Consider the following 16,247-nt stretch of genomic DNA (forward strand, 5'->3'; position numbering starts at 1 on the left):
ACCGGGCTGGTTTAATGACTGAACCATCACAGAGTTGATTTCAGCAGTTTCTTGTTTTCTTGAGGATTGGTATTTTGCTTGTGGCTGTTGTGTAGTTGTATGGGATTTGGACTGTTTTCAGCAATGTTCTATGGCAAATTATGAATCAACTTCATCGGGGGTTACACCGACCCGCAGCACAACTGGTATGGGAGGTGAAAACATGATGTTTCCCATGCCAATTACCCCTTTAAATGGTCTGAACTACCTAGAGTGGGCTAAAAGTGTAAAACTCTATGTAACGGCAAGGGGAAAAGCTGGTTACATAAATGGAAGGGTGAGACAACTGAACATGATAGGTGGGACCAAGAAAACAATATGGTGATGTTTTGGCTCCTTGCAGCCATGGAACCTGATGTGAAGAAGAACTTTATGTGGGCAGAAACCGCTAGTGAGATCTGGGAACAGGCCAAAACTACCTATTCTGAGCAAAGGCATTATGCCAAGGTTTACCAGTTACAGGCTGAATCTTCAACCTGTAAACAGGGAAATCGTAGTTTGTCTTCATATTATTCAGCCCTTAGTTCCATATGGAAAGAATTGGACCATTATCAGGTTATAGAGTGGAAACATGATGATGATGCTAAGGCCTACAGGAAGCTAGTCTCTCAGCAACGTGTGTTTGCCTTCTTGTTGAGACTAAACCCTGCCTATGAACCTTTGAGGGTTTAGATCCTAGGAAGCACAAAGTTGCCGTCGGTTCACAAGGTATACTCGCTTGTTCAATCGGAAGAAAGTAGGCAGAGTGTGATGGTTACAGCTGAGGGGGAGCAACAAGTTCCTTTGGCTGCAATGAATAATAACTTTACGGGGAAGAAAAGTGACACCAAGAAGACTGATGATAAAGACAAGTTGTTTTGTACCCACTGTCGGCGTTCACGGCATACACGGGACACATGTTGGGACATCCATGGGAAACCCAAGTGGGCAGTGAAGAACCAAGAACAGGGTAAAGGTCAAGGTCAGAAGAAGATGAACACAACACAGAATGCAGCACATGTGGCAACCCAAGATACTCAGGTTGCCGATACTACCCGGGACCACCTTAATAATTCTGACCCCAAGGAAGATATAATGAATTCCTTCAGAGAACACCTAGAGTCTTATGGTAGGGCTTTGCGACAGATGGATAGCTCAATCACAATCTCTTTAAACTGTAGTGTAACCTTTTTTCTTGGCTCATGTGTTTTTCAGGACCTAACTTCTGGGAGGACGATTGGTAGAGGGAGCCTAGTGGATGGTCTCTACATTCTCGACAACAAAGTTGGTCTCTCGGTGTCATCCTCAGAGTCACATAGTCTGTCAAATAAGAGTCAATTTTTTTGTGGCATAGTCGTTTAGGTCATGTTTCTTTTGAAATAGTAAAGTCTTTGTTTCCGGTTTTATTTAAGTCATGTTCAGTGTCAAACGTGTCAGTTGAGCAAACAATGTAGAACAACTTTTCACAAACGTGTCAGTGGAGAAAGAACCATCAGCTAGTCTCACCTTATCTCTCTCAGAGAGAAGATTGTATGCCTGAAATAAATTTGACTTACCGGTCATGTGGTTTGAGGCTCTGGAGTCAATTACCCAAGGGGAATCAGAGGTATGAGATGACACATGGAAGGCAGTGGCAGTGTTACCTGAAGCAGATGCAAAAGAGGTAGAAGGAGTAGGACCAGTATCCATCTGGCGAAAAGTCCTACCATATAACTCCAAATGGTCATGGAAGGAGTTGATGGATCTCTTCCTTAGGGTCAGAACTGGGATGCCTTTCCTGAGTTACCATGGGACCAGTCTCTTGAGATGCCATATTAGCTGAGTTATACCTTTTCTGATTCTGCTGACTTGGTTTCTTGCCCTGATCAGTTGTTGACTTCTGGCCCAAATTTTGTGCTCATTTAGGTTTTCCATTGAGATCCCAGCAGGTATCTTTGGTGTGTCTTGCCTTATGGCAGTGAGTGCACCAAAGCTTACTCTTATCATCTGTTCTTTTCTAAGAGTCACCCTTCTTCGAACCACCTCCGACATTAGTATTTGAACTTCCTCGGACAGCTAGAGCAACTGGCTCCCCCTCTGTAGAATTCATCACATTTCTTCTACTTTCTTCTGACTAAACCAAGGCATAAACCTCCTGAACTGATGGCAAGTCTTTACTTCCCAAGGTCTGCACCCTGATGGACTCATATGAATGATTCAGCCCCAAGAGGAAGGCAAATACCCATTGCTGAGATACAAGTGATTTGTATGCCTTTGCATCCTCGTCACATTTCCAGTTAACATTTTGATAGTGATCAAGTTCTTTCCATATCGATGTCAGATCTGAATAGTACACCGAGAGACTCCTTTCCCCCTACTTGCAAGTGGACGACTCAGCTTACAGTTGGTATATCTTGGCATAGTGTCTCTGCTCTGAATAGGTTGACTTTGCTTGTTCCTATATTTCACAAGCAGTTTCAGCCCACATAAAAGTTTTTTCTCACCTGTGGCAGCATGGAAACCAAGAGCCAAGACATCACCATACTATTTTCTTGGTTCCATCTATCATATTCAGCACTTACGCTCTTCGGTTCCTTCACTTTCCCATTGATGTATCCTATTTTTCCCCTAGCAGTGATGTAGAGTTTTATTCCCCTAGACCATTCAAGGTAATTCAGACCATCAAAGGGAATAACAGCCATGGGGAAATTCATATCCATTCCCCACTTACCCCATTTTGATTTCCAGAAATCCTTGAAGTAGCAAAATTCTCAGAAGACATGGTCAACACAGAATTTTTTTATCAAAAAAACTTCAACTTAGGATCCCTCCTTATATCAGAACAAAAAAGCTCCACAATCTGAGCACAAGACCAACACCAATTTCCAGAAAAAAACAAGATGTCAGATCTGAGTTTCAGACCTGTACGGAGTAGCAGTCCCAGCCTACTAGTTTTCTTAGCAGGTCTACAGCAATAATCACAAGGGGAGATCCCTACACACAAGGCATCAAGCCAACAAGTAGAGAAAACAGGTCATACGTGACCTACAGCAACCTTTCACAGGTACAGGATCACACGATCCAAAACAGAGGAAAAACCTCACAAGGGTGTGCCGACATTCAGTGGTTCAGGTCCATTCGTTTTCCTCTTGGTACACGACCAAGGGAAGAGAAGAAAAGGAAAAAAAATGGGGTGGTACCAGTTGCAGGTCTGATTCGATCAACCCAGATGTACTTCTCTGTTCCGCCCAGATTCGGTAGCTTGGAGAAGACACTTGATCGCCCAGATTCAATGGCCACGCTCTGATACCATCTTGACAGTAAATCTGATTGAAGGTTACAGCAAAAGAGAAGAGAAGAGAAGAGGAGAGAAGAGAAGAGAAGGAAGAAAGAAGTGTCGAGGCAATGCAACAGTGCTGGTGGCGCCAGCTTCATTATAATATATAGGGCAAAAAAAATAAGAAGGGAAATGACCCTTGTGCCCCTACTAAGTGATGGTACAATAATAGGTTAAAATAAAAAGGCTTTAATCAGCCGAATAGACCCTAACAAACATAAAATCAATTATTTCAACAATTGGTGTTTATGCACTAGCAATGGTCTATCAACTTTCAAAAGAAACAACAAAAACCTTTTGAATACCTGAAGCCTTAGTTGTAGTGGATAGGATCTCAAATAACAAAAGTTTCCACTAAAGAATCAAGAAAAATAAAAGTTACCTCTGATCCTTAACCCTAAAATAGAATACACTGTGACCAAAATCATAAAAATCGCCTCCAATCCCCCTGCATGGGCTTGTTTGGATTTGCCTCAAGGGACCTTGAAGAGATATCGATGTGAAGGCTTCAACTGCCTAGGATTAGGAATGCTAGATGTCTAACGTCACACTAGATACTAGGAGATAGACAAACATGTAAAGAGTTTCACATGCTTGAATTGTTTGAGTGCTTGAAGTACTTTGGTATGATCTACATTTATGTGCTCTCATTTTCACTTTGAATTTGTTTTGTTGGTCTTTTTTTTATGAATAAAAATAATTTTAGTACTTCAAAAGATAATAGAGAACTCATACAACAGCCCATGGACGTGGAGAGGCACGAGCTGCAGCCTCTCTCAACTGATTACAAAGAAACTTGAAAGGAAAAGACAAGCATTACAGCTGGGCCCAAAACAAGACTTCCCCCTATTTGCCCCTTTCTTAGCTAAGCCATCAGCCGAATTGCTGATCTCCCCACCCATTGTGTAATAACAGACATATTTCTTGTCTTTTTTTTATGAATAATAAAGCATTTCATCAAAAAATTTTTAAGAAGGGTTTACAACTGGAAAACAGCATTTAGTCTTCCCAAGAGGTGAGAGATGCAGCCTCAAAAACAGTATAAATTACAGTGTAGCCCAGAATAATTGACCCCTATTCACCCCTTGCTTAGCTAGTAGGTCTGCCAGCCCATTCCCACATAGAATCTTCATCCCTTTCTTTAACATAAAAATTCTGTTATTTCTTTCTTCCCAAACTGTCCAAACTAAAGCAGCCCTAACACACCTCCATAAGATTCTCCCTCTTTTCTTAGGCCACCTGAAAGTTGTAGGGTCAAAAAGCCCCCCGATTTGCAAAGGCCTCCTCCACTTGCACCCAAAAAGACCAAAGATCCTTTCCCAAAGTTTCACAACAAAAGGGCAGGAAATTAGAAGGTGGTAACAGCTTTCTCCATTTGCTTTGCAAAGGAAACACCAGTTTGGGGAGATACAAAGGTATGGTCTTTTCTTTTGTGGGTTATCCGAAGTGTTTAATTTCCCAAGGGAGACTTCCCAACAAAGGGCTCTAACCTTAGGGGGGAATGGGTTTAGACCAAATTTCCTTACAAAAGAATGGCTGAGGGTTATGAACAAAACACAACTGAGAGAAAAAAAAAATATGCACTAGAAAAACACCCTTGTGAATTGGGAGTCCAAATTCTAGCATTAGATTTAGAGAAGTCCAAACAGACATTTTTTTGTTTGTGTTTAAGCAGTTCGAACCAGTAGAGAGTAAGGGAGAAAGAAGAAGAAGAACAATCGAATCTGATAGCTAAACCCTATCATTCGACTATAATGTAGATTAGTCTCTAATTAAGTGTACAATAACTAAATTGCCCCCACTTAAGTATGGGACAGGAAGTGTCTATTAGAACTGCCACATAAGCACATAGCTTAACTAAATAAAATGACTAATCTACCCTTATTTGGCTAGCTCTAATACTCCCCCTCAAGCTAGAGAATATGTCATATAATCCCAGCTTGTTACATATATAGTTCACTCTCCCTGAGCTTAAGCCTTTTGTAAACAAATCTGCCCATTGATCACCTGAGCCCACATGTTTTGTGCTTATCTCTCCAGTAAGGACCTTCTCCCTCACAAAGTGTCAATCAATCTCTATGTGCTTTGTTCTCTCATGAAAAACGGGGTTAGATGAGATGTGGAGTGCAGCTTGATTGTCACAGTACAATTTCATAGGACTGTCCATGGAGAATCCGATTTCTTGTAGGAGATTCCTCAGCCATACTAATTCACATGTAATGTGTGCCATGGCTCTGTATTCGGCTTCAGCACTACTCCTTGCCACAGCGGTTTGCTTCTTACTCTTCCATGTCGCAAGATTTCCTCCAAGAAATGTGCAGTAGCTTGTAGTAGATCTTCTATCCGACACTGAGCCTGCCCAATCTGCATCTGTATACCCAATTACCTCAAGTCTTCCATCTGGTTTGTACAATAACCCACGGCCTGGAACTCCCTTTAAGTACCTTAAATTTCTAAGAACTGCATCCCAATGAGGTATCTGAGGGTTCTGCATAAATTGGCACTACAAAGGAGATGTTTGGTCTTGTGATAGTCAAATAGTTCAACTTCCCCACTAACCGTTTGTATCTTCTAGGATCATCAAATATTTCCCCTATATCACTACTCAACTTAGCATTTGGTTCCATGGGAGTTTCAGCAGGTTTTGCACCTAACAGTCCTATTTCATCCAGCAGATCAAGAACATATTTTCTTTGGCACAGGTTTACACCCTGTTCCCGAGGTCTTTTGATTGAAAATGGTTTTGTATAAAGACCTTTAGTTTATCAATCCCTAATTTGTCACTGCCAATTATGACAATATCATCCACATAGACCACTAATAAAATCTTTTTTGCTTTTGAATCATAGTTGAACACTGAGTGGTCAACCTGACATTGTTTCATCCCAAAATTCTTCACCACTTCACTAAACTTCCCAAACTAAGCATGAGGCGATTGTTTCAACCCATAAATTGCCTTTTTCAGTCTGCACACCTTACCATCTTCCCCCTGAGCAACAAACCCAGGTGGTTGCTCCATATATACCTCCTCCATAAGGTCACCATGAAGGAAGGCATTTTTAATATCAAGTTGAAACAAGGGCCAATCATACATAACTACCAAGGAAATTAAGACACCGACGGAGCCAATCTTAGCCACTGGAGAGAAAGTCTCCATATAGTCCACCCCATACAATTGTGAATAACTTTTAGCAACAAGTCTGGCCTTCAGACGCTCCACACTACCATCCAGCAAGTATTTAATAGTATACACCCATTTATAACCCACAACATGCTTACCGAGTGGAAGAGTAGTGAGCTCCCACATTTGAGTATGCTGAAGGGTAGAGAGTTCCTCCTCCATTGCATGTCGCTACCCAGGTGAGGTAAGAGCCTCTTGGACATTCTTAGGTATAGAAATAGATGACAACAGTGAAACAAATTGGCGATGTGAAACGGAAAGGCAAGAAGCTGAAACAAAATTGGAAATGGGATGGAGGGTACAACTAAGTTTACCTTTCTGTAAAGCAATGAGAAGATCAAGTCCTGAAGGTTATGGGACGGGAGCAACAACAGGATCCGCAGACAAGGTAGAAGCTAGAGGAGGAGCCGATGTCTGTCGATGAGTGTACACGTGCTGAATCGGTGGTCGTTTAGTAGGAATCTACATTGGAGGAGGTGAAGGGTTAGCCTCAACTGGAACAGGATCACGGACTGGAAGAGGAAGAGGAAGCAAAGGTGGAGATATCGATACTTCAGGTCCTAAGAAGAAGGGGACAAAATCAAAAAAGGTGACATCAGGACAGACATAGAACTTCCGAGTAATGGAATTGTAATACTTATACCCTTTCTGGGTCCGAGAGTAGCCAAGAAAGGCACACTTAATAGAGCGTGCATCCAGCTTGTTTATCCTAAGACTCAGATTGTGAACAAAACACACATAGCCAAAGACCCGGGGTGTTAATGGAAAGAGAGACAAGGTGGGGAACAAAATAGAAAAGGGAGACCGACCATGAAGGATGAAGGAGGGCATCCGATTAATAAGGAAACAAGCAGTAAGCACAATATCACTCCAAAATCGTTTAGGAGCACTCATATGATGAAGAATAGACCGAGCAGTTTCAAGGAGATAACGGTTCTTTCGTTCAGCCACCCCATTTTGTTGAGGAGTGGATGCACATGAAGTTTGATGAATGATGTCATGTTGTTCTAAATACTATTGAAGGGAAGTAAGAAAGTATTCACAACCGTTATCTGGACGAAGAACTTTGATTGGAACACCAAATTGTCTACGTATTTCAACATGGAATTTTTGAAAAATGGAAAATAATTCACTCTTTTCTTTCATTAAATAAATCCATGTCATCCTTGAACAATCATCAATAAAAGTGACAAAATACTTGTAACCATTATAAGGCTATTTTAATCGGACCCCAAACATCTTAATGAACCAAATCAAAAGGACTCAACATATGACTATCAACTCTAGGACTGAAAGGAACCCGACGGTGTTTCCCATACTGACACAACTCACACTATAAAGACGACAACTGACTCAAAGACGGAACTAGTATCTTGAGTGCCTTGAGAGATGGATGTCCCAGCCGACAATGCCATTGTAGAGGAGTGAGTGAAGTCTAAAGTGCAACTGACGATCCACCACCGTCAAGGTAATACAATCCACTGGCTTCATGCCCCCCACCAATCTTCTTCCCCGTCTTGAGATCCTGAAAAACACGAAAGGAAGGGAAAAATGTAATAGAGCAATTAAGGGTCTTAGTTAATTTACTGACTGACATAAGATTGAATGGAAATTTAAGCACATATAGAACAAATGATAAAGAAAGAGAAGTTGTATCAACATTACCAACACCACAAATGGGAGAAGAGGAACCGTTGGCAAGGGTAATAGTTTGAGATGTGGAAGTTTCAGAGATGGAAGAGAACACACCTGGAGTCCCGGTCATGTGATCAAAGGCTCTAGAGTCAATAATCCAGGAAGAAGGTTTGGATGCCAAACAAGCTATACATGAGTGTGAGAAGGGTGGCTGTAGTATGTTGTGAAGTAGCTTGGAGGAACCTCTCATACTCATCGTGCGGTACACTCATCATCTCCTTCCCGGAAAAAGATGTAGATGTGGAAGGTGTTAGATCTGTCTGTTGGTTATCACTGACATCAACCCCACTAGCTACGGCAAGATTAGCCCATCTAGAAGGTGGGCCATGGAGATCATAACAAAAATTCACTAAATGTCCGTCCCTACCACAGTGGGTACACTTCCTACTAGATTTACCTTTTCCTTTACCACGGCCTCCCCCTGAGTCACAACCACCACCACGGCCAAATATGGAACCACCACGACCTCCTCGAGTACCATGTCCGCCTCCTCTGGCTATCACAAATGCCGATCTTTCAGACGGTGTGGGATTCTCTGTAGATCCCAAAGAAATCTTGGAAGCCATGCAAAAACTTCCTCAAGTGCAGGAAGAGTAGAGCCTCCCAATATTTGGGCCCTAACTGGTTCATACTCTGATTTCAACCCTAGTAAGAACCTAGTGGCATCTAATTGCTCCCTCTATTGTTGCTGAACCTTAACATCTAGAGTGAGGGGATGATAGACATTGAGTTCATTTCTGAGGTTCTTCATACTGGCATAGTACTCTTCTAGGGTTTTATTCCCTTGTTGTAGATCGAAATACTCCTAATAGAGCTGATATACCCTTGTAGTATTATCCTACTCAGAATAAAGCTTCTTGGCATGTTCCCATATATCCTTAGTTGTATCTAAGAACATAAAGTTGGCACCTATTTTGGATTCCTTGTTGTTCCATAACCATGTCATGATTTGGGCATCTTCCTGTGGTTGTTCCCAGTCATTAAACCCTAGAGAGTCAATCGATGGTTTATCTTCCTTCACGTGTTTCACTTTTCTTTTTGCCTTGAGGAAAACTTCCACTGATTTGGCCCATGGCACATAATTCTCAGCATTAAGTTTAATGGAAGTCATCTGCACACCCAGATAGTCGGAGGGGATCATCACACCCAGTTTCTGATCACTAGAACCATCTCCCGTTGCTGCCATTATGTCCCTGACTGCTATCTCTAATGCTGAACTCTCAGTCACCAACCAAATACTGCTGTCAAGGCAACACTACAGCACATTGATAACAATCTCACAACTAGTCACAATCAACAACTTGATGTAGACTAACACTCAGGTTAAGAACTGAATGTTTTAACCAGATTCGGCTACCATCCAGATTAGAACATTGATGAAAGCTACTAGGCTGAGGTATTCGGCCACTTCTTCCAGCACAGTTTTTTTTTTCTGTTCACACCACTACTAACAACCCAGAAATAGTAGTCACCATGGCAGCAATGCAACAACTCAAGCAACCACACACAAAACCTCTTGAAATTGTTCAGTAGAGGGTAAACACCACAAACACCACCACACGACTAGGGCTGTCACACATGGTGACAGCAGTATTAGGCCGATATCCTAGGGCTGCCTCACCTTCCCAATACTTGTAATAGGGATTGTGGCAGTCCTAAAAAAATAATAACAGATGCTGCAGCTATTCAGATTGTGTACCTCAGATTCGCAGCCCAGAGAAGAAGAAAAAAGGAGAAAGAACTTTAAGTTGCAGGATGGAAACCTTGAAGTCGCATCCTTCTTCTCCTTCGTTTATGGCTCTGATACCATGTTTTAACAGCTGTGTTTAAGCAGTTCGAACCAGTAGAGAGTAAGGGAGAAAGAAGAAGAAGAAGAAGAAGAAGAAGAAAGAAGAAAGAAGAACAGTCGAATCTGATAGCTAAACCCTGTCAGTCGACCATAATGTAGATTAGTCTCTAACTAATTGTACAATGACTAAATTGCCCCCAGTTAAGTATGGGACAGGAAGTCTCTATTAGAACTGCCACATAAGCACATAACTTAAATAAAATGACTAATCTACCCTTATTCGGCTAGTTCTAACAGTCATGCTTATATATATATTGTATTAATGCTATTTATTTATTTATTTATTTTTCAAAAATTTGTGCCTTGCTTCAGCTGAGTACACACCTCACCTTTCACCTTAGACGTTAGAAGGCCCCTGTGCCTTTCTTGTGCCTCTTGCTTTTAAAACATTGAGTTCACTCCCCACTGTTGTATAATAGTTGATACTGATGCTGCTGCTTTATAACAGGCTGACATGACCATCATCAATCCTTTCTCTTGGTCTATGATTCCTCTGCATGACTGGTATGTATGGATAAGGGAAAAGATATGCAACTTGTAATTTATTAATAGTGTTTGCCACTCCTTAATTGGGTGAATTGATGTTTCTATCTGTAACTACGGTGCTCCCTGTTCTTGGGGTTTGATTATGTGCTTTTTAATGGTTTTTTGGTAATAACATGTGATTGAGAAATTCCATTACATTTATTCCTTATAGGATCATGACTTATCAGTTTTGGTTTGAGATCATTTTCGCAGCTTTAGATGATAAGAGAATTCTGGTATGAATTAGTTTTTGATTCTACATCATTTCTGGCATGCTTAATAAGCAGTGACTATATGCATGAAAAAGTAAATTTGCTTGCTGTTCAAAATAATGTTTTACGCCCTTCTTACTGTATTTAAGATTATTTTACATGTCAAAACATTGGGAAGCTGATTTTTTCATCAAACTTCAATTGGCCATCGGTATCATGAGTATTATTTACCTGCTTTACCCCTCTCCCCTCTCTTGCTGCTTAGCTTGGTGATGGTTAAAGCACTCTCTTTTTTCATAGATCTGGTGGTAGGCAGGAGGCCATGTTGCTACTTGTTTTTTGGGCTACCATGCTCATTTTCAATTTGGCTTCTGTATCATCTTGAATTGGAATTCAACATGCTCCATACGGAGTAATAAAAGGATGTGCCAGTGTGTGCATTGGTGTTAGGTTGAAGAAGAAAAAGAAGTTTCAAAGCAGGGAGTAAAGAAGAGAAGGAAGAGAGAACCAAATGAATAGGAAAATAGAAAAAGACATGGGCCTGCACCCACTCAACTATTACTTATTACAATGTAAGAAGAGACAAAAATAACTCTTTCTACACTCAACTTGCTAAACATATTTTGTAGCTTAGCCTTGGTTACTCATTCGACCAAAAGGTTTCCAAGTTTATCATTTGCTCATACAAAAGGCATGCAAACCTCTTGGGAATACTTTTTCTCTAATGAAATGTCCATCAACCTTAATATGTTTGGTTAAATCATGTTGACCAGGATTATAAGCAGTATTGATGGCTGCCTTGTAACAAGAGTCTTATACGGCCATCAACGGTCACTTCAAGCTCAGCTAACAAGAATTTCAACCATAACTCTGAGATACCGCAAGTCCATGAGCCATAGCTCCAGTGTTTTAAAAGCGCAAAGGGTATTTTGCGCTCAAGGCGAAAGGTGTGCACCTAAAAAATGCAGATAAAAGCAAAATGTGTAAAGAATTCAATAATAAATTAAGAAAATATTATAAATAGAATTAATTTAAAAAATGGAAATTTTAATTTTAAATTAAATATTTTAAAAAGCCTACTAGCTCAAACTAAAGTACATAAACATAATATATAAAACATATTCAGAACGAAAATGTAAAAAAATATATATATATCAAACATAACATATAAAACATATTCAAGCATATCAAATTTTCAATTGCATTATTTCAAAGTGCTAACATGATGCTGAACATCTTTCATTCTTAAATCTACAAGTTGCCTTTGTACCAACTACCAAGCCTCTTGAGGCAAGCCCAAACAAGTTCATGTTAGGGTCTTAAATTCTTAATCCCTACAAAAAATGGTTTTATAATTTTAATTATCTTTTAAAAAATGTCTTGTATTAAGAAGAATAAATGAACAACATTAGCAGAAAGAAGGCTCTTGGAGCTTCAAAAATCACAAAATTTAACAAACGTGCATGCCTGAGCCGAGACACAAGGCACACCAGGTGCGTGCCTTTTCAAAGAGGCTGCCCTGGGCCTAGGTGAGGCACAAACCTTGAAATGTGCCTCACCTGTGTGCCTTAAATCACTGCATAGTTCTAAATTCTACTTAAGCACTTGTTTGAGCTACAACATTTTGTTTCTTACTCCAGGTCACAAGATTCCCACCAACCAATGTGCAATAACTAGAAGCAGATCTTTGATTATCTTGAGAACCTGCCCAATTTAGCATCGGTATAGGATTCCACCTTGAAGTGCCCTACAAAAGACCTCTTCTTGTTAAAGATTTCAAATATCTCAATACCTATTCAGCTGTCTTGGGATGATGAATTCTTAGAACATGAATACATATGTATGTATGACCCATTTGACCCAGATGGTTGACCTGCTGACCTGCTGACCTGCGACCTGGAGGAAAAAATGGTTCAGCCTCTGGGTCAGTTTTTAAAAACTTCTCTGGACTTTCATTCCTGAGTTTCTTCTATTTTTCTGGTGGGGTATCTTGGTTTCCCTCTACCACCCACAAGTATCCAGGACTGAGACCACTCAAGTTGGTTCCATTAAACTTAAAATGGTAATCTGGAGAATAGGACATAATTCATCCTATTTTGTTATTGTACCTAGTTTCTTTGGAAATACTAAATTTCTGTTGATCATTTTTATCTGCAGCATTTCCAGCCTTGTTTATTGCATGCGTACTGAAAATATTGATTCTGTCATGTGCAATGGCCAGTGGATCATGAAGGATCAGAAGATCTTAAATGTAAATGAGGTATCACATAGTAGCTTATTTTGATCTGGTAAATCAGTCTGCAAGTGAATGTTGATACTATAAGAATGCTTCTTTGTGTTATCTGGTTTTGTGATTTTGAATTCTGTTTTTCTTCATTCCCTCAGAAAGTTCTTTTTTTTTTTAAAACAAAAGGGGAAAGTGATGTTGTATTAACAGATGGAGAGGGCCCTTCACACAAAAGATACTTAGGTTACTGTTTTTTAAAACCATATACCATAGTATTTATGTACAAAATCCTTTTTCCAAATGATTCTTTGCCATCATCTACTTTAAAGAAGTTTGTTGAGACCTGAAAATTCTTTGGTTACATGAATCCTGCTCTGCCATCCACTCTGTTCAGTGTTATATCCATTGCTCAATATTGGGCACTCAAAACATTATTTACTGCTTCAATCCATGCCATGTTTAGCCTGTCCCTAGCTGTAATAGGCATTTCAGCTTGCAACAGATCACTTCTTCTTACTGGCACTATAGATGATTTTCTCTACACCATACAATATTGCTGGTCGTGTATCCATTTTATAAAATTTTCCTTTTAGCCTAGGTGGTATTCTCCTATTGTAAAGAACTATACCTGCACCTTTCCCCATCCTACTTTTTTTAAAACCTCTTGTTTCTAGGGTAGCTGTCTATAAACCTAATTTTGCATTTAATCCCTCTCTAGTTTTATCAATTAATTCTTAAAATTAGAAAGATTTTAACAACTATTCTTAAATTATTTGTTTAAGTAAAATTAATCTTATTTTCTGAAAATCCAAATGGAGTTGTTGATTATATGGCATATATGCCTAGAATCAACAAATCCAATTTTTCTTATTTCCTGCAAAAGTGTAGCTAGCTATATTTTCTACACCTCAATATTGTTTCAAATTGATTTTGGAGAAAAGGCATAAAATTTCTCAGATATTTTTCTTAAATTTGGAGTATTACAAATTGGAGATTCAATGTTTATTTGAAATTTTTAAATATTATGGAAATTTAGAGAAACTTGGAAATTTTTTAATCCAGAAGTCTTCATTTTCCCTTGGGAGAAATAGGTATGGTTCCAGGAATTTTCTCTATGCTCTGAAGAAACTTAACCTTGGTTACAAAATAATTTCTGACATAGCCATCTTAAACTGAATGCTTACTTTGGTTGATCAGTTATCTATTCAAGGTTCACTATGTCATGCATGACATCTAAGCTTGAGGCCTTTATAAACTTCAATATCTCGATAAGATCATTTTAAATCACTTTTTGTAGTTACAAATTCCTCAAGAAGTTGAGAAAAATAATATTAATTTAAAAATAACCATGTGAGATTGGAGAGAATTCATAGCTTATTGCAGCATCAGAACAATGGAATGCAACTTAATTTCTGGATTACAATTGCACTAGTACTTCAAATCAGGAAAAAAAAAACAACAACCATATCATCCATTCCCTTTTTTTCTGTTCTAGAGTTTCAGTAACATCAGAGTAGCATCTGAGATTTGAGAGTACGTTACTATCCTATTAGCAAAGTCTCCTAAAATCCTGGTAAGGCTCAACTTATAGAGTACGTTAGTATTATCAGAGAGTACAGTAATCTACCTAACTGTAGCTTCAGCCATCAAGCTCACAACCTCCTTGACCTAATCTCTAAAAGACAAAGCAGTAAACAATTCAATTCAGCCACTTAAGCTTTTACCAAATGGCCCTAAATCATTAATAATATATAACATCCTGGATATGTAGAAACACATGTGCATTTCAGCTTCTTCCAGGAGAATCAGTGGATTAGCATCTTGGTTGTGCCAATCGAGTCATCATGTTGTGGGAATGAAATGACTGGTGTCTCCCTCCCCTCTCCCTTTTCTTTTTGTGTGTGATGGATCTGAAATTGAGTATGCAACCTGTAAGGTTGAGGCAAAAGAATTAAAATCATGATTTTGTTGTTAGGGAATTTCTTTTCACCAGTGTGGCATCGATGACAGTTTATACCTCTCCTTTTTATGATCCATTTGCAGTTTTGAAAATATAAACCATTTCCAAGAACTCTGGTTTTTCTTTTTCTCATTGTTGAATATGAATTGAAATAAAATTATCAGTGTTTAAAATGTAGTGCATATGTTCAGTCTCTTTTAACTTTATGCCTCTCCTTATTTTAAGTTTTGATGGCACTAAAATTACTGTGGTTCTGAACTTGGCTATACTTTGTTGCGAAATGATCAGGAAAAAATTATTTCCATGGCAAAGCAAGCTTCTGGTGCACTTCTGAAAAGGGCAGGCATTAGAATTCCAGACAGAATGAATGTCCTATAACATTCTTCTAAGCAAATCTTCACAGAATTTGTTTCTTGAAATCTATTATTATCCAAGCCCGGATCTCCTGAAAGCAAAAACTGCGCTAATCTCTGAGATCATGGCATCCAGCCGCACATGGGGAATATCTCCCATACATGTATATTAAATTCATGGGGAGACCTTCCCGATGTACTGCTGGATGCCGTGCTCTCGAAGTGTTACAGTTCTACCTTTCAGGAAATCCCGTCTCTTATTATCTTTTATCCAAGAGAGTCAGTTGACTAATCCAGATTTTTGTGGGGGTTGTCCGTGTAAGTTATGTATTTGAGCAAAGTACTCTGAAAAAAGTTGTTGTCCATTTCCTTTGCTCAAGCTTTCTGTGCTCATGTTAAGCAGGTGGCAACATCTTTTGAAGTCTATATTTATACATATCCAAACGAAATTACGATGTGTTGGCCTTTCTTTTTTTTTAAGTAGACGATGTGTTAGCCCATACCATGGCATATAATACTTGTATATCTAAAGAGAAATGTTGTACATGCATAATCCTTCACCTTGGATGAGACACTTTTTTATTAAACTAACAAAGCAGACATCATCTGAATTGTACGCCTGCTGGATGTCTGAAATTTTTGAAATAATAAACATGTTCTGCGTAAGCTTGATTTATTCCACTCACCTGTTATACATATACAGCATGTTTGGTACACTGGTGTTGTAACTAGTTCATATGGCTATGGTCTTTTCTCATATCCTAGGAATTGATTGGTCTGTTCAGTTGCTTTTGTAATTTATTTATTAGCCACAAAGAAAATGTGCAAATGGTGCCAAGGAAAAGTTTACATCTCAATGATTCCATACCATGTATAAGCATGAACTCTTTATTGTGTGAATCTGGGAATCC

The 16,247-nt window shown here is 39.2% G+C and overlaps 1 protein-coding gene across 11 annotated transcripts in view; it reads left to right on the top strand.

The window, feature by feature from the left end:
• LOC104591782 (uncharacterized) overlaps positions 1–16,017 on the top strand; it is a 50,990-nt gene extending 34,973 nt beyond the window's left edge. For 5 of the 11 annotated variants that reach the window (XM_088903114.1, XM_088903118.1, XM_088903116.1 and 2 more), the window contains 3 exons: positions 10,508–10,563; positions 12,954–13,056; positions 15,272–16,017. In XM_088903114.1, the coding sequence (XP_088759240.1) occupies positions 10,508–10,563; positions 12,954–13,056; positions 15,272–15,361 (249 nt within the window). In that variant the 3' untranslated portion in view covers positions 15,362–16,017. Of the gene's footprint in view, positions 1–10,507; positions 10,564–10,756; positions 10,821–11,228; positions 11,369–12,953; positions 13,058–15,271 lie in introns of those variants that run through there. The other 6 variants (XM_088903115.1, XM_088903117.1, XR_016085499.1 and 3 more) reach the window with 5 other exon arrangements.
• The last annotated feature ends 230 nt before the right edge of the window (positions 16,018–16,247 follow it).

The sequence above is a fragment of the Nelumbo nucifera genome, chromosome 4 (assembly GCF_055504915.1).
Source record: "Nelumbo nucifera cultivar China Antique chromosome 4, China Antique-T2T, whole genome shotgun sequence".
NCBI lineage: Eukaryota > Viridiplantae > Streptophyta > Magnoliopsida > Proteales > Nelumbonaceae > Nelumbo > Nelumbo nucifera.